The 25,943-nt window shown below is 40.5% G+C and overlaps 1 protein-coding gene across 6 annotated transcripts in view; it reads left to right on the top strand.

Annotated features, from left to right (window-relative positions):
- Window positions 1–23,765, top strand: part of FGFR2 (fibroblast growth factor receptor 2) — an 87,588-nt gene extending 63,823 nt beyond the window's left edge. For all 6 annotated transcript variants that reach the window (XM_087763750.1, XM_087763749.1, XM_087763748.1 and 3 more), the window contains 9 exons: window positions 4,737–4,888; window positions 8,380–8,501; window positions 9,132–9,242; window positions 9,998–10,188; window positions 13,717–13,839; window positions 15,219–15,289; window positions 17,140–17,277; window positions 18,091–18,196; window positions 21,989–23,765. In XM_087763750.1, the coding sequence (XP_087619876.1) occupies window positions 4,737–4,888; window positions 8,380–8,501; window positions 9,132–9,242; window positions 9,998–10,188; window positions 13,717–13,839; window positions 15,219–15,289; window positions 17,140–17,277; window positions 18,091–18,196; window positions 21,989–22,153 (1,179 nt within the window). In that variant the 3' untranslated portion in view covers window positions 22,154–23,765. The remainder of the gene's footprint in view (window positions 1–4,736; window positions 4,889–8,379; window positions 8,502–9,131; window positions 9,243–9,997; window positions 10,189–13,716; window positions 13,840–15,218; window positions 15,290–17,139; window positions 17,278–18,090; window positions 18,197–21,988) is intronic.
- Window positions 23,766–25,943: the final 2,178 nt, after the last annotated feature.

Genomic DNA, 25,943 nt, shown 5'->3' with positions numbered 1-25,943 from the left:
ATGATAATGCATCGGTGCATGACATTTGGACACAGTGGGCTTTTCTCCTTCTGAAGTGCAGATATGGAGCTGAAGAGCTGTCTGAGGCTGGTATTTTTCTTGGTTTTGGCCTCCTAAAAGCAGAAAGAAAGCACACACAGAATATTTTGTGGTGGAGGTCTACCTTCCTGTCGAGGTTAACATATACCACAATAGTCCTTTCAGCGATCTGCTCAAGTCAAGCTGACTTCTGCCTTCCTCGCTTTAATTAAGCACTCAAAATACCTCCTTAGTGTAGTGTCATCCCTGAAAACAGGCATCACCAACACAGTGAGTAGACCTTTAAGATGTCTAATTCACCTACATCAGATGCCCTTCCTTGCTTCTCTGCCCTGGCTCTGTTTTGTTCCTTTATCTCCTAGAAGCCCGTGTTGGTGAGCTGGGTGATTGTCCAAGAAGTTCATGCATTTTGACTAGATGCCCAGCTGCTGTTTCTTCGCACCTGGTAGACCCACAGTGGCCCTGAAGTCTGTATATTGGCCATCTACAATTACAAGCTTGCTGCAAAAGCTCAGTATGGGCTCTGTGATGCCTGTGTCCCACGTACCTTGAATCTTTGCATAACTGAAAGCAAAAAGAGCATCCACATACTTGAAAGCAACTCCACACGCTGAAATGTGGGGTTCATGGCAGGACTGTCACTGGTTCTTGAACCTGCATGGAAAGGGGTTGGAGAGCAGTGCTGCATATGAAAAGGGGAAAGTAGCAAGCTGGAAAAAAGCTTTTTATATGCTGTTACTTAAATGTATACATGTAGATTAAAGTTGACCATCTCTGCTGACCTTGGAGTAGGTAGGGTTTTCCTTGTTGTTTTATAGTGCGCTCTAAGGCAATGAAAAAAGATGCTAAAGGGATGAGTTCAAAGGTTAATTCTTTACTATTGCAGAAAAGGTGAAGGGCCATTTTGAAACAGAAAATCTCCTCCAACCGCAGGCCAGCCTGGGTTGGCTTCGTCTTTTCTGGAGCAGATTTTTATAGCCCTTGAGCTCCTGTAACTGTACTGCTCCAGCTAATCAATCAAAAGAATATTCCCTGGGAGTGCAGTCCATTTTTCTTCTCCTAGACACTGAGTAGTTCCTCTGGATTTCTCATCATTCCTATCCACATTAATGCACTTTGGTTACCTACAGCATCTCTGGCCAATCATCCAGTTACTGTGTGAAGTAAACGTGCAATTGTGTTAAAAGGGAAATTGGCAGAGGCTTTCATCTGTTTTTTCTATACGTTATTACTATTTAACTTCTGTGTTTGAAATGCATCACCAGAGTATTTCAGTTTATTGTAAGTTTACATTTATAGGTTTTAACCGTGCTAAGACTGCTGAATTGTGAGTGTAAGAGCTAGTGAAAAGATGAAACTCTGGCAGAGATCTGAACAGTGTCTAATACAAATATTGTATTAATGGAAAAAAAAAAAAAGACCCCAGAACATTTTGGGCCATTTTTGATACATAAGGGATATAATCTAAATTTTGCAGCTTCCCTTCCATGCCTTCCTGATGCCCCATGAAAAAAAAGGCTATAATGACAAAGAAAGTCAAGAAAGTAAAGGCAATGTTAATAAATAAATAAGTAAGAATCAAGACTTGTATAAAGGTCTTGGTAGAATGGCTGGAGAACAGTGGGTGGATTCTGGAAATATGGAGGAAGTGGCCATAGAGCATTAGTAGGTTTGCAGTGAGAGATGAAAAAATGGAAACCAGAAATAACAGAAAAATGAAATTCAGGGGAAGGTGTGGAGGACAGAGGAGTTGCCACATTGTTCATGGAGATTTGCACATTTCTTAGTGCTCAGGTGGTTCATTTCATGAAGCACCATTTTTAAACTGTAACGAAATAATGAAAATGAGCATAAAATAAGGAAAAGTCTAATTCTAGCCCCGGTTCTCATGCTGGCTTGCCATGCGTCTCCAGCAGGTGTGTTCCCCTCTGTAGACTGGGCATGGCAGCATCTCTCTCGAAGGACTCTGGTATTCACTTACTGATTTATTTAGAGCTACATAGTCTGCCTTAATAATAGTTTTCTGTTTGTATCCCAAGTGGTCACCGTATTTATTATCCTAGAGGAATGTGTCAGGTACTTATATTTGCTGAAAGTAAATATTAACATAAATGATGGTGGGATTAATGAGGGGGAAAGTGGTCCACCTTTCTTTTTTGAATGGTAGCCTTATTTGTGCAGTTATACTCTCTTGTTCCATAGGCGCCACATCTTGCATGCAGAAGCTGGAACTTATGAAACCTCTTTCCAGTCTTAATCTCTGGTCTTACAAAAATGTGTCAAGAAGCCAAACCCATTTGATGAGATGGGTTTGAGGCTGTCTACCTGCAAAAAGACCTCTCAAACAAAACAGGTGGTCAGAGTCGTGATGAGAAATTTGTTTGAGAGCCTTAGCCTTGTCTTGTCAAAACACATTGTGTAAGAGCATGATTTGCAGAAGCCTTTCAGCCCCATTCCGAGGAGCTCGAGTAATTCTGTGGGCTGAGACACTGTAATTAATTGAACTTAATATAAGGGAGCACTAAGTTGGACTTATCAGGTATCATAGAGACAAGAGGATTTTGTGTTCATCTCACTGCATGTCACTGATTTGCACTTTAATGCGATTAGGATCTGTTTGCTTATAATTGCTTTGTTTTATCTAGTTATAAGACCTGCGGAACAAAATCGTAGCCTGGTGACATTTTACATAAGCAAACCTGGTGTCAAAGTTGACTCCAGGTGATGAGGACGAAGGTCGAGAGTGGTAGTTATTCTAATGCTGCAGGCTTCCAGTTTGGGCAGGGTCCCAACAATGCTGGCTGAGAAGCACCTCCTGCCGCCTGATGTGAGGACGGGTACCAGTGACAGCATTGTGAAACAACCTTCATCCCACCTTGCCAACCAGATTTGGGCTTGGCCAAGACTGTCATGGCCTGAAGAGAGAAGGAGGATTCACACGTAAAGGAGGGGAAGACTGGCGATACAAGCATTTTTGTTTTGTGTTCATATTCACTTGAAACTCTGAGGTCAGCAGACAGCAGGCTGCTGCTTGCAGGTTTGAGGGAAGAGTCTCATAGAAGATACACCATTCACACCAAAACAAGTTTTGTTACCTGGATGGAACAGCTGCCTCCTTTTCCGAAGCAGTTATCATTAAGTACCTTTGATGCTCTGAGGAGAATGTTGTTGAGGTCAATGAGAAATCATACTCCAAAGTGAATTACATTTCAAAGTATTGGACATAAAATTATTTTTAGGTGCTCTTCTCCACATTGCCTGCAGAATATTTAATTAGGAATGTAAAACTTAAATGAAAGAATGAAAACTTAAGTATCCCCCAATTATTGTGATAGCTTTTTGATGCTTTCAATATTGAATGCTTAGAAAATATAGAATCATAAAGTCATTTAAGTCGGAAAAGACCTTTAAGATCATCAAATCCAAATGTAAACAGTACTTCCAAGTCCACCACTAAAACATGTCCCTAAGCACCACATCTACACTCCAGGGATGGCAGCTCAACCACATCCCTGGGCAGCCTGTTCCAATGCTTGACAATACTTTCGGTGAAGAAATTTTTCCTAATATCCAACCTAAACCTCTTCTGGCGCAACTTGAGGCCATTTCCTCTTGTCCTATCGCTTGTTACTTGGGAGAAGAGACCGACCCCCACCTGGCTCCAGCCTCCTTTCAGGCAGTTATAGAGAGCAATAAGGTCTCCCCTCAGCCTCCTCTTCTCCAGACCAAACAACCCCAGCTCCCTCAGCCCCTCCTCATAGGACTTGTGCTCCAGACCCTTCACCAGCTCTGTTGCCCTTCTCTGGCCAAGCTCCAGCACCTCGATGTCCTTCTTGGAGTGAGGGGCCCAACACTGAACACAGGATTCGAGGTGCGACCTCACCAGTGCCGAGTACAGGGGCACTCTCACCTCCCTGGTCCTGCTGGCCACACTATTCCTGATACAAGCCGTGATGCCATTGGCCCTCTTGGCCACCTGGGCACACTGCTGGCTCATGTTCAGTTGGCTGTCAACCAACACCCCCAGGTCCTTTTCAGCCAGCAGCTCTCCAGCCGCTCCTCCCCACGCCTGCAGCGTTGCCTGGGGTTGTTGTGACCCAAGTGCAGGACCCAGCGTGAGAGAGTCCAGTATTTCCTACAGAGTAACATGCATGTAACCTTGATCATTGGCGCTGCAGGGGCCTTTGCAAAAATACCATTTTTCAATTAAAATTCAAAATTTCAATTTAACAGTAACACCATAAAATAGTAAAATGTGTGCTGATTTGGGAAAAGAAATGGTGACACGGACAACTAGAAGTGAGTGGAAGAAGAGAGCTTATTGGTAACCTCTGCTCACAGTATAAGCTGCCCACTGAGGTAACTGGGTGGTGATGTAAATACTCTGAGTTGATTAAAATATATTAATTTGATAAACAAAAAGAGAGAAAAGATTTTTTAATTTGTCTTCTGAGTGAATGTATTAAAAACTTACAGGGTTTTCAACCTATGGGACCGACTCAGAGCCTTGGCAAGGCAAGGGAGGGTAAACGTGTGAGAATAGTGCACTAGAAACAAGACTGTAGGTTCAGTCCCTTTTTCCTAATACCACTGTTCTGAGCTGGCTTGGTTATCAGGTACTGCTGTTTTTTAGATATTGGGTCAAGATTACATCTCCGCCTTTTTTTCTCTTTTTGCATCTTGTATTGCAACAACAGGTGTCAGCCGACTCGAGCTCCTCCATGAATTCCAACACACCTCTGGTGAGGATAACTACTCGCCTCTCCTCTACTGCCGATGCCCCCATGCTGGCAGGAGTCTCGGAATATGAATTGCCAGAAGACCCAAAATGGGAGTTTCCAAGAGATAAGTATGTAGCCTGTTTCTCTTAACACTACCTACACATGTCTGAAAAACATGACACAGTATGAGAGGAAACATCTTTCCCAATGTATCCCAGGGTTTCTTTAGTTATAAGAAAATCTCAATTACCTGAACTTCCTCTGAAGATGAAGATCCAATTCAATTATCTGAAATCAGTCTTTTTTTTTTTAAACAGAAGCTGAATTTTCTCTGCCTGTCATTCTGACTTTATTTTCAGATTTCTGGTAGGTTTTCAGATACCCTGCTGAAATGTAACTCCTCTGTTAGGAAAGGATTGAATCTGAAATGTTATTTCAAAATATATATGATTTAGACTGGGAGGGATGTCCACATACAAGCATTGTTGAAGGGCAGTTGAGAGTTCCCCAAGCAATACCTCTGTACATTAAACCGTGTGTCTTAGTTGAAATATTAAACTTAATTGTTTAATATTTATAAAATAGGTAATAAAATACCATGTGGGAGATAGAGAAAGTCTAGAATATGATATTAGACAATCTTTTCTTTCTGTCAGGACCTTCTGGGTAGGATTTCGTGTTGGTTTTGTAGTAGCCTGTATTAATGGAGATGATGGTTTTTGATTTAGTGGGACATTTTGCATGTTGTGTACACATTTATACAACTTCTGTGGCTTAAAAATATTAGGTTTCAAAGAAGAGCATACTGAATCTTGATATATGCAAATTCATTTAGCTACATAATATTTTCTTCAAAGTCTGTTGACTAACATGCAAAATAGGCTGCTGCATAATCTAATTAAAGCTGTAACCATATTTCTTAATATAAAAAAGACATGTAAAAGAGAGATAATATTAACACAGGTAGAACTATGATTATATATTAAAATTACTACTAACTTTATTAAGTCTTTAGGTGACTTTGAGAAAATAACACCTTTTATTATGATCAGTTCTCTTTCAAAGTCCAGCGTTGTAAGTTTTGGATAGAAGAGCTGTAATTTTGAACCCTCTGACAACTGTTCTGGAAATTATTTTAATGATGTAGCTGAAAACTAGTGCAAAATGCTGTAATTGCCACCTGCAGTATGCTAGTCAACAGTGGGGGCCTGTATATGTACTTCTGTCAGCCCATACCCTGGGGGGATACACTAAATGCGGAAAATTTTAGAGTGCTAAACATTTAAAACCAGCATTCAGCACAAATGTAGGTGGAGCAGATTTGCAATGAAAGGAGGCTATTTAGAGGCAGTTTATTAGGTTGGGGGACAGGAGGCACACAATGAGGGGTTTGTTACTTTAGTCCTAGCAGGGCAATAGCACATAAATTAACCAGTTTCCAATGCAAATGTTTGTTCTCTGCCAAGATCCTAAATTCAATTTTAGTTCTGGAGAAAATGCAGGATGACCTCAGCATAGCATACGTTGCCCTTCAGTCTTTGCACCTTTTTAAACTCGCGTTTGCTTTAGAAACCAATCCAAAACAGCTTGAGGAATTCTCACCAAGGCAAAGACCACATTTGACAAGGAGTCTGCGGGCTGCCCTCGGGAGGAACCGCCTCTCACTGCTGTCTTGTGCCTGAGCAGATAAGCGGGGTTTTCAAACCACTTAGCCCTGGTCTAACACTCTTCTGGTGATGGTATGACAACCTCTCCCTGTATTTCCCGGGGGAAGACAGAAGTCCATGCTTTTAAGAACGAGTCCCTACGTGTATTATATCTGTGAATCTTGCTTTTGACCATGGAAAGCCAAGACCTTAAGAACTCGGTTATGAAAACGCTTATCTGAATCTGGCCCCTACAATGGATAACGTTAGCAGCATCAAACCCGCCGAGCACCCTCCCTGATTTCTGCCGTGGCACTGCTTCTGGAGTTAGATGATAATTTCTGCGAATTACGGAGCCTGAATGCGGCCCTTGGGCACTTAACACTGGAACCAAAAAGATTTTGCCCAGAGGCTTTGAAGTTTCTATTTTATTTTACCTCTTTATCCTCCTAAAGTTGAGATCGACATCTCTGTGTCTGCATGTTACAGCTGAGCAGGTCTTGCAATCAGGTATATGCTCTACTAAATGCATTTTGCGTAGCCCAGTTAATGACTGCTCTTTTTAAAAGGTTTCTTACGTTGATACTGTGATTATAATTGAGTTTCAGTTTCCCCCAGTCTCTGCTTCCAGCTCTCTGAGCAGAGCCCGGGTGCTGCAGACGGGACGTGTCTTCTGTTACCCTCACACATGACATTTGTGGCAGCAAAGAGTGCGCAGCCAAGAAACAGCCTCTGTGCTAGACCCAGCTGTGGGTAAATAAAGCGTCCCGTCTCGCCCCTTAAAGGATCAAAGCGCTGGGGGAATGCGCGAGGATGTCAGAAGAGTGATCTTGCTGTGGGTGGGGAGGCTGCGGAGAAGACGGCTTGTAGGGGATGCTGGGATCTGCCAAGTGCTTTGTCCCGCGGAGGTGCTGCCTTTGTGCCGCCGCTCGTGCGGCCGGGCAGGGAGAGCGTGGCCTCTGCGTGAGCCGCACCGGGGCTTGCAGCAGAAGAGCGGAGCCGGAGGCAGCGGTGGCCGAGGCGGCTCCTGGCAGCCGTTCAAGGCGCGTGAGCGTCGCGGGCGCCTTTACCCGGGCTCTCGCAGCGGTTACCCCTCCCGAGCCTTCGCCGCGCGCTTGTCGCCGGCCTCTTTGCCCTTCCCCTTCTCTCGCCTTCGTCCTCCCTCCTCTCTCCCACAAGAAGGCGGCCGTCTGGCCACCTCATCAGCCACAAGAAAGAGAAATGGGTGTGATAATTACCCGCAGCTGCGCCCAAACATGGTGACTACTGACTTGCTGTCTCTGTCCTGTCTAATCCCTTTGGCACAAGAGATCATTAGGCAAATGTTCACGGCCTGCATCCCCAAACAGAAAGCAAGAACATGAATTTTGAGCTAAAATTAAGCTGCCTGAGAGCATATTTGATTTTTCTTTCTGTTTGAACTGTGCTGTTATATCACAGGAGTTAATAACATTTAAAACATCCCCCTGCTCTCTCAATACCACCCTTTACCACACAAATTAGCAGCTGCCTGAAAGCGACCACATGGCAACACGCACAAAGAAACTTTTCTTTCATCTCCTTGCGGTCAACGTGAAAAAGAAGACGACCGGCCGTGTTACAGCGACAGCAAAAGCTTGCGCGTTGCTGGCTGCTCCTGAATTTCAGCCATGGTCTGATGCTTCTTGAAAGCTCTGCCCCTCCATGCTGTGTCTCACCCCTAGCCATTGAGTACAGCCTCTTATTACAAGGAGAGGGAGAGTTTAAAAGCTGGGTTTAGCAACTAGTCTGGCCGTATGAGATACTCGCTGTATCGAAGAAAACATACTGCAGTGCGCAAGAAAACCGATGCGCACCCAGTCTCATTAGTTCCATGTGATACATGCTTCATGCTACAGCAAGTTGTTGAAAGCTTTTTATATTTAGCCCTGGAATTTCACTGGCTGCATCCCTTCACCAGATGCTGTGTGTTAATCTCCTGTTTACGCCCCTAGGCTGACGCTGGGTAAACCCCTGGGAGAAGGTTGCTTTGGGCAAGTTGTCATGGCCGAAGCGGTGGGGATTGACAAAGACAGGCCAAAAGAAGCAGTGACTGTGGCAGTGAAGATGTTGAAAGGTAAGAAAATTGGGTGATTAGGGATCAGAATGGGTGATATGGCAGTTCTCATCCACAAAAAGTTTCTTTTGTGGCATCTGAACTCTGTCATCATGGGGGGGTCAAAGAGCACATAGCTGACCTCAGCCTTCAGCAGTTTGGGGTGTAAATCTGCGCCCTTGACAGCCTGTTTATCTTCAGCAGTGAGTATTTGGGAGCCAGGAGATGTATTAGCATCGTGTGGGTCTCTCTGCTTTTAGTTTAGTTCATGTCAGAGGCTGTCCACACGTAGATCCTAGCCCATTCAGTCCAGGTGGTTGGTGCCTATTTATTGTGAATTTAATTGTAAGGTTAGTTTGCAGGAGAGCCACAGTTATTGGAGGTTTGACAGCTAAGGACAGCATTTTTATGTCTGATATTACTGTGTTGCCTCCTAACATATAACACTGAAGAGATGGTCAGTCCATCAAAGAGGCTGAGACTATATTTTGTTAGGACGTAACATACGACTTTGTATAACGTACAGTGTATACTGGAAAACAAATCATATATTCTGCATTTTGAAGCACACGTTTTACACCAACTGGTGAGCCTTAGTGACGTTCAGGCTGGCACGCTAGAAAATATGAACTGAACCTGTGTCTCGTACAGATGATGCTACAGAAAAAGATCTGTCTGACCTGGTGTCAGAGATGGAGATGATGAAGATGATTGGGAAGCATAAAAATATCATCAATCTTCTTGGAGCCTGTACCCAGGACGGTGAGTAAAGAAAAGAAAGTAAACCAGGACTTTCCAGCAGGTCTGCAAAAGTCTCATTAATCATAATTTTTCAAGAGTTTTTAAGGAAGCAGTCATGCCGTGATGGGATTTTTAGATATTTCCCTAGCTTAGCAGCAATATTTTAACTTCTGCGTCTCATTATACTTGCAGCTTTAATATGAGAAAGGGTACTGTATCATATGAAAACTCTCTAATCCCTAGCTGTAGGGGAAAAAAATGACATTTTACAGGGGCTTTACCCACGTCTGTTGTTCTGAATTGTCAGTCCTGCTTTAGTGGAACTTGTATCCCATGAATCTGAAATGAGCACTTTTACTCTGTAAAGACCACAGTGTTTTTATGAAAAGCTAATTATGTCATGTAAAGTGATGCAGAATGGCACAAAACTCTGGAAATTAAAAAATCCTGAGAAGCACTTTCCTCTTGTTTGAGATCTCTCAGCATTTTTTGATTGAAAATGTTTGCTTTTCGGTACATGGCATGGTCTGGAAGGAATAGGCACTGGGTCAGGGTTTCGGTACTTTCAGCCACTAATTGTAGCTCTGCCACTATCCTGCTATGAAGCTTCGGACCAGTCACTTTGCCAGGTCCGGACCTCCTTTTCCTTCAAGTTGTGCTTACTGATTTCACAGTTGAACATTTATTAATTTAGCTCATTTATTATAGAACAGTAAAAGCTTCCATTTTACCCTTCAACCTTACTCCACTTTTCACACGGTTCTGTTTATCCAAAGGTCCATTGTACGTGATAGTAGAATATGCTTCCAAAGGAAACCTGCGTGAGTACCTGCGAGCACGCCGCCCCCCGGGGATGGAGTATTCGTTTGATATTAACAGGGTACCAGAAGAGCAGATGACATTCAAGGACTTAGTGTCATGCACATACCAGTTGGCAAGAGGCATGGAGTACCTGGCTTCACAAAAAGTAGGTAGAACTCGGCAAACACTGCACAAAGCGCATGGTGTGTATTTGTTTGGCACTTTTTTTAGTTTAGTTTTGTTCTCATCTCGTTTGCATTCAGGAATTTGCTGGGAAAAGGACCTTTCTCAAACAAGTTGCATAATCCATACTCTTGAAAATCAGTGGGAAAATTCATACACTTAAAGTTTTTAATCTCTGTTTAATGACGTTGCTAAAATGAGGCCAAGAATGGATCGTTTAAAGTAAATATTGCGTACATATCTGCACTTTGAATTCATAAGCACAGGTGGTCGCTTGATTACACAAGTCACACTACTCCACCCATGAGACGGCAGGCACCATTTGCCTTCTGTTTCCAGTCAAATTGACCAAATCAGCTCATGTAGTAATGTAAAATAAATTAATTCAGTTAGTGAAAGGATTTACAGAATGATAACAGGCAGAGTTGAGAAGACCACAAGATACCAGGGCAAAAATTGTGAACAGAAGAGGCCAAAATAAATGGAGTGAATTAGTCACTTAAATTAGGCACTTTACTTAAAACTGGTGTTTGTCAGGAGAGCAAGCTCGTTGAAAGAATTTATTTATTCTGTCGTGTCCCTAGACACTTATTTCTTCAACTTTTCTTCAAACATTTTTTTTTAACCAGTAATTTGATTAAATTATAGTTATGAGACCTTAAATAGCCCTGTATAACTAGCTCTGTAAACATATTGTGGCTTGGTGGACAAGCAATCATGAATACTCTGGGTGGTGTTTGGAGCGAATGGCTAAACCAGAGCACCAGATCCTGATGATAAGCACTTCCTGCAAGTTGTGGAGTGGTTAGTGGGATTTGTACCGATTTCCAGTCATGTCCACTCCCAAGTATGGAGCTGTTTTTAGCCAAGGACCAGAGCTGAATGTAAACCTCCATTCCTGTTGTGTAGAGTCATGATTTTTTTTTATTGCTTTTCTGTACTGGTAGATGTTAGGGAGAGGGGGAATCAAGGAGTAATTTTGCTTTTATCCTTTTGTTTTGAAATAGTAATTCTCAATGCAGTATGGTAGACAGGGAGACATGCATGACACCAAGACAAAATCTTCTAATGAAGTAAGCATGAGTATTGTATTAGGTAAAACACCTTAGGATATCTCTTTCTAAGATTAATGAAACATTTGACTGGCAATGAGCCATGTCCCAAGAAAACAGAACTGTTGTGAAAGGAAAAAAAAAAAATCTTTTGATTGGCAAATCTTGAGAACAAGCGTCCACCTGAGAAGCTCTGAAGTGCTGTTGTAGGACGCTGCCAAGAAGGCGTGCGCTCACACAGATGCACACGGCAGAACCATTTCATCCTCGATCCAGTTCCTTTGCAAAAACACTTGATCGGCGCTGCGCTGAACTTGACAGAATGTGAGGCATTGCACAACGCAGAGAGAAAACAAAGGCAGCACATAGTAAAACTGTGCATTCCAGTTCTTCAGATATCCCACCATTTCTGTTTGTATTTCACTAGTTCTTTTCCCCTTAGGGATCCATTTACTGAGCTGGAATAAGAAGAGAGCTGGTCTTCTCACGGTATTTCCATCATGCAGGAGCTGTGAGAAGGCCAGTATTCTTGTTATTTCAATCCAATAAATGGCTCACTGAGACCAAAAAAGAAAAAAAAAAAGGGGGGGGGGGGGAGAGGAATAAAGAAAAAATTTTTGCCTTACAAGCAATTGTACATTGGAAATGGGATGTTGTTCCTAAGTTGGATGGATGCTTTTTAAAATTCTGTTGACGCGTCCTCTCCATTGTTCCAGTACTGCGCAAGAACGACAGGGGAGCTCCAGATACAGGGACTGGCCCAGATGATTGCAGAGACAGCAAATCATTAGTGCCAGAGGGTCAGCTATGAAACCTGTCAGATACGGAAATCAGTAATGGCACCATTTTGAAGATAGGAAGAGTCTCAGTTGTAAAACTGTACGGTATGAAAAAGCAGAAATGTACTGACAGAAGGTGATAGGGTTTGAATAATTTGGTGTATTCACTCAGAGGTGTTGCATGCTATTTGAGATGCTCTGTGGTACCCCCAGCCTGCCGCCCTGGAAAGGCACGGGTCTGCTGTAGATCCTGTGTTGTCCCTGGTAGTCTCATCAAGATACCTCGGATGTCACAGGGCATCTCAGATGACAATGTGTACCTCTATTTGGGCAACTGAGTTGAGTTCCTAGAGTCTCAGAGGATGCTCTTGTAGGGTCTGAGAACAGGGACAGGCAAGTAGGATGGCCTATGTTGTTTCTGCTACTGTAGCATTACTGATGCTGAATTAGAAGACTGATTTGATGCTGAAAACATGTACTGTTGTCTGGTCCTGCACACATGGAGGCATTGCTGGAGCAGGTTTTTCCTGGCAGTTCCCCATGACTAACCCGGTGAGGAGCAGAAGCTTTGTAGGCTCATTTTACCCATGCAGGATAAGAGATCTCAGAAAGTTGCTGGGGCAAGTTATAATGCAAGAGAAAAATTGGGTGTTGTACAGTTTTTTTGTAGTGGTTCAGTCCAGCATGTCTATACACATGCTGAAATAAAGAGGACAACATAAAGAGTAATCCAAAATTGAGGAGGGAAAAAAAAAAAAAAGGATATTTAACTTGAAAAGAAGTAGAATATCCTGGGGGGATTCCAAATGCAGTGTTTCTTACCATGCCACTGCTGCCATCAACCCTAAGAAGGCTGCTTAAACGCAGGAGTAATATCCAGAGCAGTCACAACGTACTCTCACTGTCAAGAATGACTTGCAAGTTTTCAGGATAATGCTGACATGAAGGAAAAATCTCTGAGGAGATAACATTTCTAGTGTCGGTATCAAAGCTGTTTAAAAAGCAAAGAGCCCAGCTCAGATTGTGTTTTCGTGGGGGGGGGTGGGGTGTTGGATTTTGGTTTGGGTTTTTTTTTTGTTTTTTGTTTTTGTGCTTTGGTTTGGTTGTTTTTTTTTTTAATTAAATTCTTATAGTCTCATGGTTGAAGTAAATACACACAACCTAGACATCTAGTTTAAAATTATATACTGTGGATATATCTCATATTAAGATCTTTTATGTTAAAAGTGGTTGCACTGATCCAGACTGTCAGGTTTTAGCTCTGGTGAGAAGATATAATTTAAGAGAAGCGACTTAATAAAACGCTCATTAACAGGATTTGTAATGAAAGTGCTGCAATACCTGTACCTGGGCACGTGTAACGGAGGGTGAATCACAAACAGCGTGGCACAGTTTGAGTCACCACCCAAGCTTTCAGCCTTAGCAAAATATAAGTCTTAAATAAACCAGGCTTTTCTAAGAGGCTGCTTAGGGCCGTCCTTCAACCTGGAAACACCAGCTGAGGGGATGGATTGCAGTAATTAAGACAATCATATTTCACAGGCTTGTAGTAAATGTGTGACTTTCCCACCTAGTGATTTAAGTTAAAATCTGTAAAGGAGACTTAGTTATCACATAGAAGTAATTTCACTTTACAGCAGTTTATTTCAGTGGGCCTTTTTTTTTTCCTTTTCTTTCCAGTGTATCCATCGAGACTTGGCTGCAAGAAATGTTTTGGTAACTGAAAATAATGTCATGAAAATAGCAGACTTTGGTTTAGCCAGAGACATCAACAATATAGATTATTATAAAAAGACTACTAATGTAAGTGGATGGTTTTCTTATCTCTGGAAACAAGTGTGTGTTTCAATGATTCACTTCAAAACTATGGTTATAAACTTAATGGGCTTCTTGTACAGCAGCCTCACTTTTCATCACAGACAGAAAACAGGGATCAAGGACATAAGCGTTTCTGTCCCCTCTTACAGTGACAGTTAGTTAAAAAGATAACCAAAGAAGCTGTATATTGTATGATTTATTAGAAATGCTAAAATACAAGAATTGTTTCTTGTGTGTCCCTGACTCCAATTACTTGAAATAAGCGGAAATATTCCTGTTGATTCCAGCTCATTTTCTGCCACGCCTAGGATCTTGAAAAGCACTGTACAAACAGTGCTAGCAATAACCATAATAAAAATCCTGTTTATGTGTGGTAATGCCCCATACAGCTTTATGCCTTTTGCCTGTACTTAGCTTGTTATGTACAAGTTATGGCAGTAGTAACAAAGTGGGGCTAGAGGCTGAGAAAACTGATTTTTTTACTCCTCATTCTGTCACTGTTTTGCTGTACCAAATCAAGAAGATAAAGCATTTCAGGTGTAGTTATTGCTGCCTGGTTTGAACAGCTTACACCTCCTTCTCAGGGCATCTCTTAAGATCCTGGTGAACTACACTTGGGTTCTTATGGGAACTTTGCAGAACTCATTCAGTTCTACAGACTTTAATATTTTGTATAAATATTAATTATTATTAATAGTCATGTTAAGTGGCTTATCTATGAAAATAAAGCACTAAGTGATTAATGGCATTTTAATGGTAATACCTGCCTACTTCCAAAAGACAGAGCGACCAGGTATGGGTACGTCAGTAGTGGAGGGAATCGAACCTTCTTCGTATCACCTTTAGGGCGATTCCTGGGCTCCGAGCAGAGCAGACTGTGTGTGCAAAGCCATAGGCAGTTGTGACTGAGCTTTGGGTCACTGCAAAAGGTGGGACAGGAAAACAAAATTCTTGGATTTAGCGATCAACTTATTTTTGCAGGCAAGCCTATTTTTTGGAGGATTGTTGACTTTGACTTTTTTTTTTTTTTTTTGTCTTTAAAGAGCCATAGTGGAATGATCTTTTTAATTTTGATCTGCTTATCCTATTGTTCTCCTAGCAAGCAGTCTGGGAACTTTTTGGGAGCCCTCAATGCTTTTAATTTTATCTTCGATGTTTATGTCCATTTTTCTTAACAGCCTCCCTACATTAGCCCATTTTACTATTTTTTTCCCTGAAAATTTTAAAGGTAGATTATGTGCTGGTTTGCTTTAGCAGACTGTTCTCTGAGAATCAATTAATCTTTTTTAAAAATTGGTGTTGGAATCATCCTGTAAATTGCTACCATTTAAATTTTTCTTCCCTTCCCCCCTCCAAACATACAGGGACGGCTTCCAGTAAAGTGGATGGCTCCAGAAGCTCTGTTTGACAGAGTTTACACGCATCAAAGTGATGTGTAAGTGGCTTTATTTGAATTGGGCTTTGGGGGTGGGAAGGAGGGTTGTTTCGGTTTGTATTTGTTGAAGTTTGGGCTATTTTAAATTTTATTGGGCTATTTTATTTTCCTGTTGTCCTTTACCTTTAAGCGTTTTCATTCTGTTTCACCTATTAATAAATGGAAGAGGACTTGCCCTTAGAAAGTGAGGATTTTATGGTAGACTGCTAACCAGTGCTCTGTTACTAATCTGCCCAGCTTCAAAGCACATGAAAGGTGGAAAATGCTAACCTCCTTCTGTCAGTGCGGAAGTTTCCCCCCTTGAACTTATTTACGGATGTGCGGCTACAAAGAGTCTATCTAATTTGCTTGGCTTTTGACATACTCTGGACTTCCTTCAGGTTTAAAAAAAAAAAAAAAAAAGAGAAAGAAAAAAGAAGAGATAAAAGATTAAGAAAGAAAAGAATGTTCCTAAAAATTCCTTATAAAAATTTGTGCTAAGATTAAGTATAAGAAAACATAGGCTGGATATACCAGAAAAACATTCTCTGATTTTTAGAAGTGGTGTTGCTTCCCAGCCGTACTTCACATGTAGTAGGAAATCACTGGACTCTGACACTTCAAAATCTTTTAATGTGTGCACAGAGTCACTGGCTGATGCAACCGCTCAGGATTTATTCTGCTTCCTATTGCAGTTCCCTAGGCCCATCTACAGTACTCGTGTGCGTTCTGCTTGAAGTAGACGTGTATTTTTTTTTATGCAATGCAGATGAATATCTTACGGGTTTTATTTCTCCGAGAGGAGCTATTAACCGTAAAGGTCTGGATGCTTCCCAGCACAGGTGTAAAAGGTTATGCATGTCAGTGGAGGGTTAAGAAGAAAAAGGTCAGGGTGGAGAAAATAAGCGGTATCTCCTCTTTCTTTAGCTTGGGTGCACTTCCCGAGCTGCTCTGTCCTTAAGGAAAGCATTTACTGAGACTTTTTCTTGCAATCTTTACATTATTTACAAAGGAAACTATATAAGCAGGTTAAGGGTGGATCAAGCTTTTGTTTTAAAATAACATCTTGGCAAAATATTTAAGTGAATATGAAGTAAACTACTTCGCTGGTTCAGGACTGAAAGTCAGTCTGAGCTCCTCAGCAGCCACGGAGCACGAGGATTTCAGTGCTGGAACTTGGAGGCTCTTGGCCCCATGGTGGCTTTGAAGACGGCTAAAGATAATATTATTGTAAGTTTGTGCAAACAGTTTACTAAAATACCCTGCTGCAAAGCTAGGAGGGCTGCAGAGAAGCGCGGGAGCCAGTGCAAGCTGTGTGCTGTTGCTCACCTGGCAAAGCCGCCTGCCAAGGAGCCCCAGGTTGCCAGCAAGGCGTGATGAGGCAGGCTCTGGAGGAGGTGGCAAGCAGGCAGGAAAGCTGGCTTGAAACGATCCTACTTCATTTGCTAACAAAAATGAATTAAAAAAAGAAAAAGAGCAGAACGATGCAAAATATTTTTGTTTTGGACAACCTGCTTTTTCCACAATATCCCACCACATAATTGCCAGCCAGCTCAGCTGTGAGTGTTCTGTAAATAATTAAGCTGTGAAGACGCAGTTCTTTGCAGTAGCCTTGGAAACTCAGGTGCTCAGAGCACACCAGACAAAGGCGAAGAGTGGGTTTGAGAACATGCTCGGGTCAGTGCCCGTTGCTGCCCGTGCACCCGATGCACTTCACAGATCGGTGTCCCGCTCAGGGCGGTCAGAGTTGGGCAGATGCTGATTTAAGCATCTCCTGAGAGGGACTGGCAGTCGTTGCATCTGCTGTAGACACATCTCTGTTTTCAGCAGTAAGGCAGATCTTCTAATGCAGTTTTCTCTTTGATTTGTAGTTGGTCATTTGGTGTGTTAATGTGGGAGATCTTCACGTTAGGAGGATCGCCCTATCCTGGAATCCCAGTGGAGGAACTTTTTAAGCTGCTTAAAGAAGGGCACCGAATGGATAAACCTGCGAACTGCACCAACGAACTGTAAGGACCCTTGTTTGCTGTACGAGGATGGAAGGGCACAAACTGTACTGAATTCGTATGGTTAATGCTACCCCTGGCAGAATCAAACATTTTCAGAATTGCTTGACTCTAAAATTGTGGATATATGTGTGTGTATAGATACGTAAAGAAAAGGTCTTCAGGAAATGTTTGACAGGATGTTTTACGTACTCTGCTGTGATCCCATTGAAAAAAAGAAGAGATCATCTACAAGCCAGTCTTCATCAGTGTTTTTACACTCATATTTCCTTTATTTTAATCTCATTAACGTGAAAATTCCTGAATGGCACACATACCACTAATCATGTGTAAGGTACATCAGGCTGGTTTTGTACACAACAAAATACATCTGGGAACTTCTGCACTAACACAGCATTATCTCCTGGTGATGAGGGGAGAGTGTTTTCCCTTTCTGATATTTCAGTATAGCCCTTAACTATTTTCAATTTTTTTTCCCATTTTAATTTCTTCGCTTCACAAAGACGACAATCCCTAACATGCAAAAATATTTAAGCATGCATAATTTAATACCATTGAAATTCCTGGGACAGAAGGCTACAGAATCAGGTCCACAAAAAGGTAATTTAGACACTGGGCAAGAGGGAGACAGGAGTAGCAATGCACCTTTGAGGGAAGGGAGAGTATTGTGCAATTTTGGGAAAGTCAGTGGTCCATGTGTAGGGCTGTGGGTGCTTGCTGCTTTACTTGTGAAGAAGAACATGGACTGTATATGAGAAGGTTTACAAGAAGGACGCGTGATTTTAATTAAGCCAAGAAAATGTGTAATTCTTACAGCTATATGATGATGAGAGATTGCTGGCATGCTGTGCCTTCACAGAGACCGACTTTTAAACAGTTGGTAGAAGACTTGGATCGGATTCTCACTCTCACAACTAATGAGGTAGGTAAATTGTTTCCCTCCATAAGCTGCTGATCAGGACAAATGGTTCAGGAGACAGATGGAATTCATTCAATTATGAAATCCTGCTCAAGTTCTCTTCTTGTTCTGTTTGTCGTTGTCCTCTGAGGTTACACGCAGCTAAACTGTGTATCCTATGAAATCCTTGGTTTCTTGCCATTATGCCTTGATTTATGTAACTAAACAGAAACACATCTTTAAAGTGTTTTTGTTTATTTCTCATAGCATCTTTTGATGTTTTTAGCGTAGCAGTACTGAGGGACTACATGTGGCAGGTTGAGAGGCAATGTTTGTGTTTCAACATGAGTTTCATGTGAAGGAGAGATGTAGAGTTCACGGTGTTTTTCATTTACCGACTCACTTTGATTCCCAGGCATGATATCTAGGTCAGAAGAGGAGAAATCGTCAATGGTAGGTTTCAGATTATATGTCTGAGAGTGAATTAGGTTCAGTGAAATGTCTCTCTGTGGAGGGAACGAGGACCCACGGGGAATGTGTGAACAGCCATCCAATTATCCAAAGGTCCTGGCTAACACTGCTTCAGGTTGGGATAGATGAATGCAAAAAGGCTTTATTTGAAGAGCATTCTTTCAGAGGTCTGAGATATTATTAGTTCTAGCAAGGAACACACTGATTAGGGTATTCACGCAGGAATCAGTTCTCTTATTGCTAAATCACATGCACCTTTGAGAAAGATCACAAGGAAATGTTGATTCTTTTGGTGGAAACTTCTTTTGAGAGAAAATGCTTGGTGGCCCAGAAACATTTTACAAATTCCTATAATTTCTGAGAAATTATATGTATAATGGGAGGGAAAAAAAGAACAAAACCCTTACAGAGGAAAGTTGCAACAATATGTTTTGACCATTTCAAAATAAATTTTTCAGGTTTGCTATGATTATAGCACTGCCTTATGGGGGTGGGAGAGAAAATATTTGAATATTTGAATCGCTTTATATTGGTCCTCAACATTACTTTCTGATTTTTCAGAATTGTTAGAGAAATAAAAAAACGGATTATTAAGCAGCATTAGGAAAGGCTATATGCAATAGAGATGACAGGAGAACCTGAGTAAAAAGATGCCATTTTTTATGATCATCGTTTGCCCAGTAGATCCGGTTGAAAAAGATTTTGGCTTCAGTAGCAGCTATAAATTTATCTGGATTCTGCTTTGTAAGGCTTAGTCTAAGAAGTGGCACCTTCGGGGATGGCTCAGAGATGACGCAGGAATATGCCTACGGAGTCGGTAACACAGCTCTGCATACCGTTACCATTTTCCCCTCATCCAGTACTGACTGCATCTTTTCCTGCCTAATTTATATATGATTTCACAAGACCGGTTGGAGTTGGGCTGGCTGCCACTGCGGAGTGCTGGGTGGCTTGGACTGGATATGCATTTGCAAATTCAAGAGGGAGGTTCTGGGCTTCAGTTCTGAGCCTGGGAAAGGATATCGCTTTCTTTTTTGTGTGTGTTTAACCATCTTGCCTTCCCAGTTCTGTACTGCTCATGGACCTGGAATGATCTCAAAGGTAACCTGAAAAGGCCTTTAGGGTTATGTAAATTACTTTAGACTAGAATCATAGGAAAAACGGCTGGAAAAAGCTAAGGAACACATCCAGTCCATCTGATCGGCCTACGGCAGGGTCCACTATACATTTGTCATTCCTGACAGATGTTTATGTAACTTGTCCTTAAAGATGTCCACTGCTGTATTTCCACATCACCCCTTGACAGTCTGTTGCTTTGTTTCATTAGCCTTACTTCTTGAAAGTTTTTCCTGATCTCTAATCTTTCAACGTAAGATATTGCTTTTGTCCTATTTACCCTGGACAAAGCAAGCAAATTGTTTCACTTGTCTTTGCAGCACATTTTATGTTCCTGAAAACTCATCATGTTCTCACTCTGTCTCCTGAGAACTCTGTTGTGTCCCATTTTCCTCCATAGCTTGTGCTTTTCAGACCTCTGATTTTGTGTAATCTGCACAGGTTTCCTGAAGTGCAGGTCCTTCAGGCATCAGTCTGACAATACTTCTCCGTATCCACTCCACACTGGCACTTTCCCTTTCCCCCAAACATGACACTGTTGGTACAGGGTCAGCCTGGTTTGTCCAACAACTCAAAAAATTGCTAGGACAGCCAATAGTATCTTTTTCTGCATTTGTGCAAGTAATTATTTCTGCTTAAATGGTAATGTTTTGCTCCTTTCCATGCCAAATCATCACCTGTTGGTTTTTTTGTTGGTCTTTTGGTTTTTTTGGGAGGGGTTGTTGGGTTTTTGTCATTTTTTTTCCCCAGAAGACGCTATTCCCCATGTTTCCCAGAGTAGCGTGCAATGTTTCCCCGATCCACATGAGCAGAAGACACCAAGAGTCAGCCTCATAGCTGTGTCGTTCTATCAACCCCAGGAACCATCCTGATACTGGAAACTTCTTATGCCCCTTTATGTGACTCTGGCCCTTGATATTGGATAAGGAGGCTGGAGAGGGGATAAGAATCCCACCTTAATACTGAATTCATAACTCCATAGTATCAAGCCTTTTGATATGATGAGCCATGCCTGATAACCCATGAGAAAGCCCTGTTTCTTCAAATACTGGAATACTTTCTTCTTCTGTCTGTTTCGAAAGCGGTTGGTTATTTCTGGTCATGTAGAACTCACTTGCTAATATATAAATAAGGGTCAAGATTGTCCTCGTGGGTCTTTTAAAAGCCTAGGCAATGAGGTAGGCAAGAATCATAGATTCATAGATCATATGAATCATAGAATCATAGATCATATGAACTGCCTTCTCTTGCTGCCTACTGAATTTGTCGGCATTTAAAAACTTACGTTCCCCTCCCCCTTTTAAAATGGTGACCATTTTGTAACTATAATGTGGTAATGATTGGATTTCTGACTTAAAATATGTTAACCAAAGAACTAAATTACCCCAAACCTAAGCACAGCAGCATAAAATACTGACTGAGGTGGAAGACTTGTCTCGTAAGTACGATCATAACTTGTGGTTTAGCAAATGAAGAGATTGCATTTAAATGAATGCAGCTGCCTTTAGAAGTTGAAAGAGAAGGAACATTTCAAGGGGGAAAATAACTTTATTCTCCAGCCAAAACTGTTGTTTCTAGCAAAAGAGCCTTAACCCAAAACTTGGATTCAGCAGATATTATTTCCTTTTTTAATGACTGCTTTGGTCATGGCTACTCTGGGACACACACACATGCACATACACATGAATATGTAGTGTAAAAAACCCAAATCTAGTGTATTTAATTTTGTTTTGCTTTCAGTTCTTTTTTTGCACATATGCCACTGCATGTTTAAACACAAATTTAATATCACAGAATATAAAACAGATATTCAAACTGACCAAAGGAATATAAAGTTGGAAGTATCTTTCCCTCTCCAAATCATTACCATGTGCTAAAGAAAAATGGTTCTATTTAGGATGAAATTTCATTTTTATCATTGCGAGTGAAAAGTCCTCTTTTGATGTGGTTGGCATGTTTATTTCCACTGACGTGGCTAATGCTGGTGATGTTGGACTTCAGAAAAGTACCATGTTATTGGTTTGGTTTTTCTTTCTCTATTCAAGCTCCTTGTTTTATGAGATATTTAAGCAACAGGCAGTTTTGAATGCAATTGTGTTACAGAAAGGAGTGTAATTTTTAAACTGTTCTTTTACCCACTATATATAATCAAGCCAAATCAGAGCAGTGGTAATGTGTTATTGTCAGTTGCTCCCTGTCTAAAAACGCAATTTATTTCTTTTGTCATAGGAGTATCTGGACCTCAGTGGACCTCTCGAGCAATATTCACCTAGTTACCCTGACACGAGGAGTTCGTGTTCTTCAGGTGATGACTCTGTTTTTTCCCCCGATCCAATGCCTTATGAACCATGTCTTCCCAAGTACCAACACATGAATGGAAGTGTGAAAACATGAAAAGAAATCATACAGAGGAATAAAGAAACATCAAGCTACCTACCATATACAAAACAAAATCTTTTCTCCAGGACCTTAATGTTTCTGCTTGTACATATGAAATATGGAAGAAAAAAAAATAAAAAAGGAAAAAAAAAACCCCAATGGCTTGGAGGAAAGCAGTCAGAACCTACATAAAGAATCTCATAATTTGCAACTTTGCAATATTCCCAACCAAGAAGAATGTTTATGAGCTGTGTCTAGATACCCATCACTATCAATTCTGTGGCTTCCTGTAAGCTGCAACAGACTTTGTTTGTACAATGGACCAGTTGGACTTGAGGCAAACTCTGGGTCTGCCTTTCTTGTTTATTTTGTAATATTTGGAGAAAATATATGTTGGCACACACTTACAGAGCACAAATGCAGTATATAGGTGCTGGATGTATGTAAATATATTCAAAATATGTATAAATATATATTATATATATTTACAATGAATTATTTTTTGTATTGATTTAAAAATGGATGTCCCAATCCACCTAGCAAATTAGTCTCTTTTTTAACAGCTATTTGCTAAATGCTGTTCTTACACAGAATTTCTTAATTTTCACCATCCAAAGGTGGAAAATACTTTGCTTTCAGGGAAAATGGTATATCATTAATTTATTAACTAATTGGTAATGTACAAAACAGTTAATCGTTTATAGGGTTGTTGTGTTTTTGTAATTTAAATGGCATTTCTATGCAGGCAGCACAGAGAACTAGTAGATGTATTGCTCAGACTTTACTAGTTTTCAGATCTTTAAAAAAAGAAATATTTACAGTATATAACTAATTTGGGGGAATTAAACTTTTGATTTATTTGTGTTTGTTTAAAAACTGCAGTGTCAGATGATTATTCTTATCAAAACCAAATCCTTTAACAAGAAAGTCTATTATTCTCAAAACCTGTCACTTTAACAATGTAACTCTTTAGCAATGTTTCCCATGGCTAAAAATCAGAATCATTACACACACACAAAATATGAAGAAAATATTAAAGAGGGTTCCTAAAGTAAGGAAAGACATTAATTTGTCTATAACCATAGCAGAATGTACTGCTCTAAAAGGAGCTGAGCTTCTACCCGGAGTTGCACATGCATCAAATTAACCACAGTTCTCTTCCCTGAGTTGGATAATAGGTTCCAGATCTTCTGGCCTGGATCTTTTGCCTTTTAGACTATCCCTCTATTGTAACTTAAGTTAAAAAGAGAGAAGTTGTTTATAATGACAATTTGCCATAGGAATATCAGCATCTTTTTAAGGGAGTAATTCATGCTGACTCCAGTATTTCCTTCTGATCCATTCCATAACAGTAGGTATAGCACTGGCCTCTGCTAAAATATCACTGTTGTTTGTATCTTTTGATGGAAGTCTTGTGTTTTTCCTTTCAGAACACTCACACTGATATGGCCATGCAATATGAATGCAAATTACACTGTTTTATGTGGTGGTGTTTTGTTTTGTTTTGTTTTTAAATTGGGTAAAAGAAGTATTAAAATCTGTTAACTTTTGTACTGACAATAAAATGTTTCTACAGATATTAATGTTAAAATTACAAAATAAATGTCATGCAGCTTATTTTTCCTAATCCTTTGTGTCATACAAAATGGTTTTCTGAACATCAAGTGATGGAACACATCCAGAAATGCTTTCTTTTGACCTTATCATAGATTCTATATTACAAAGCAATTCTTTTGGGAATAATACTTTTGCCTCTGTCTTATAAAATGTCTGCTCATGAATAACATGGGTTATTCGAGTAAGCATACATACAATCTTTGGTGTTTGTGGGGTGGATGCTATTTGCTGGAAAATGGTTTGAAGTGTTCAGTGTAGACATAAAATATTTTCTCTTTTTATTTAGTCAGGCTGTATCCTTTAATTGGTGAGGTTTCTTGTTCATATTAGAGAGGTTGAAGGCCCATTTGTGTAGGATTTAAAAAAAACATAACAGATGGAAAGACACAGTCATCATGGAAACAGTATAAAAGGTTTTGGTTTGTTTGTTTTGTTTGTTTGTTTTGGTTTGGTTTGGTTTGGTTTTTTTACTTGAAAACAGAAGGAAGACACACCAAAATAGCTAGTGCTTGAGACAGAAATGGGAATTTTATGGTCACATTACTGTTGCAGGTTAGCCAGAAAAACATTGTTGAACCTGGTCTTCGCCACATGCTGTAAAAGTGCTCCAGACACCAAACTATTCTTTGGTTTCTTTTCGTCTCTTTCTACTTTGACCAGAAATCCCATACCAGTCCCAAGAAACTTTCTAAAAAAGTGCCTGTTAAAAACTCGTGTTTTCCAACTAAGAATTATCTGATTGAAAAAATTCCTACTGGCTTTACTGAAAAAGGACGTTTCCCTTTCCCCACAACATCTATTCCTATTAGCAGCAATGGTAGCTACTGTCTGCGGAAACCACAATTTTCTTAATGACACACGTCTGGTTTTAAGATTCTCTTAAAGGGTATCAGAAGATCTTGAGTCTTGCTCTGCTCGTATTGAAATGAATTTAAAAGCGTTTTTACAACTTTGATAACTTTTTAAAATAAAAGTAGGTAAACACTCAGAAACGTGATGGAAAAGAGCTACTTAATAATGTAAACTTACTTGGTTACCCTGATTTTGTTCTAAACGGTTTATTTGCTTTTCCTTGGTTCATTTTTGGTTTAGCTCTCAAAAGATTTAGATTTGCACCTTGGAGATAGACCACAATTTCACAAACGTTGGCTGAAGTATATTCTGCCGTTTTCCTAATTTTATAGTGTAATCCCCGGATTAAGCTTTGGTCCTTTCCTGCTATCTGAAGACTTTCTTCTCCATTGCCTGCTGACTGATGTCCTGCTGTGAAGGCACGGGCTCTAGGGCAGGGCACAGAAGCCCTCCGTTTCTGGGGGAGCAGCAGAACAGCCTCCGTGCGTGGAGTTGCAAGAAGAAATTAGGCAGCAGAAAATAAAACCCATCATTGAAATTTGTGCGAAGGGGACATATTCTTTATTGCCCTGCCTACCTTTGGGTCTTTCACAAGAAGGGGTTAGGAATTTGGATTGCTATCTCATCTAGAAATAAAGTTGTCATCAATAGCAGGAGCAATAATGAAGAGTGGCATTACATCAGGAAATGAATTTATATTGATGTGGATAATGAGGATTAAGTTCTGTGTATAATCAGTTTCCTGCAGCATCTAATTGTTTCTTGTTTAAGTATTGATTCAAATCAACTCTGTGTAGTATATGAGAAAATATGGAAATAGAACCCAAATTTATTACAGCTCAAGTCCATAAAGAAGTTCATGTTGCCTGTTTTGGTTTTGTTTCATTTTTTACTGTAATATAACGAGTAGCATGGGCTATATACATCGGATAAGAAGATAGATTCTATTCTGTCACTTTTTCTGTCGCTTTGGTGTCATTCAGTGTCTGTTTTGTTATGCTGCTACTAAAGCAAGAGTTGAACTGTGTTCTGAGTTTCAAATTTGTCAAAAGACAAGTAAGTTTATGGTTTTATTTCTGGAAGTAACATGAGCAAATCTGTGTAGAAAATTAGTAATTTTCATGTCTATCCATTGAAAGGAGATTGAGAAAGCACTACAAAAGCCTGAGGTCTGGAGATGATGTTTTTAGTGAAAGATTCGGTGATCTCAATATAATTAATTAATCCCAGAGAAGGTTAAGAGTTGCCTTGATCAGGGTATATAAACTGCTGTTAGAGTAAAATACTTTTTAGTAATAAAGGTCTCTTCCATAAAAGCTCCAGATCCAGTGCCTGA

This window comes from Nipponia nippon, unplaced genomic scaffold, assembly GCF_047370975.1.
Source record: "Nipponia nippon isolate SJK-2023a ecotype South Korea unplaced genomic scaffold, ASM4737097v1 scaffold_3, whole genome shotgun sequence".
NCBI lineage: Eukaryota > Metazoa > Chordata > Aves > Pelecaniformes > Threskiornithidae > Nipponia > Nipponia nippon.
This window is presented reverse-complemented; position numbering and strand designations above follow the sequence as displayed.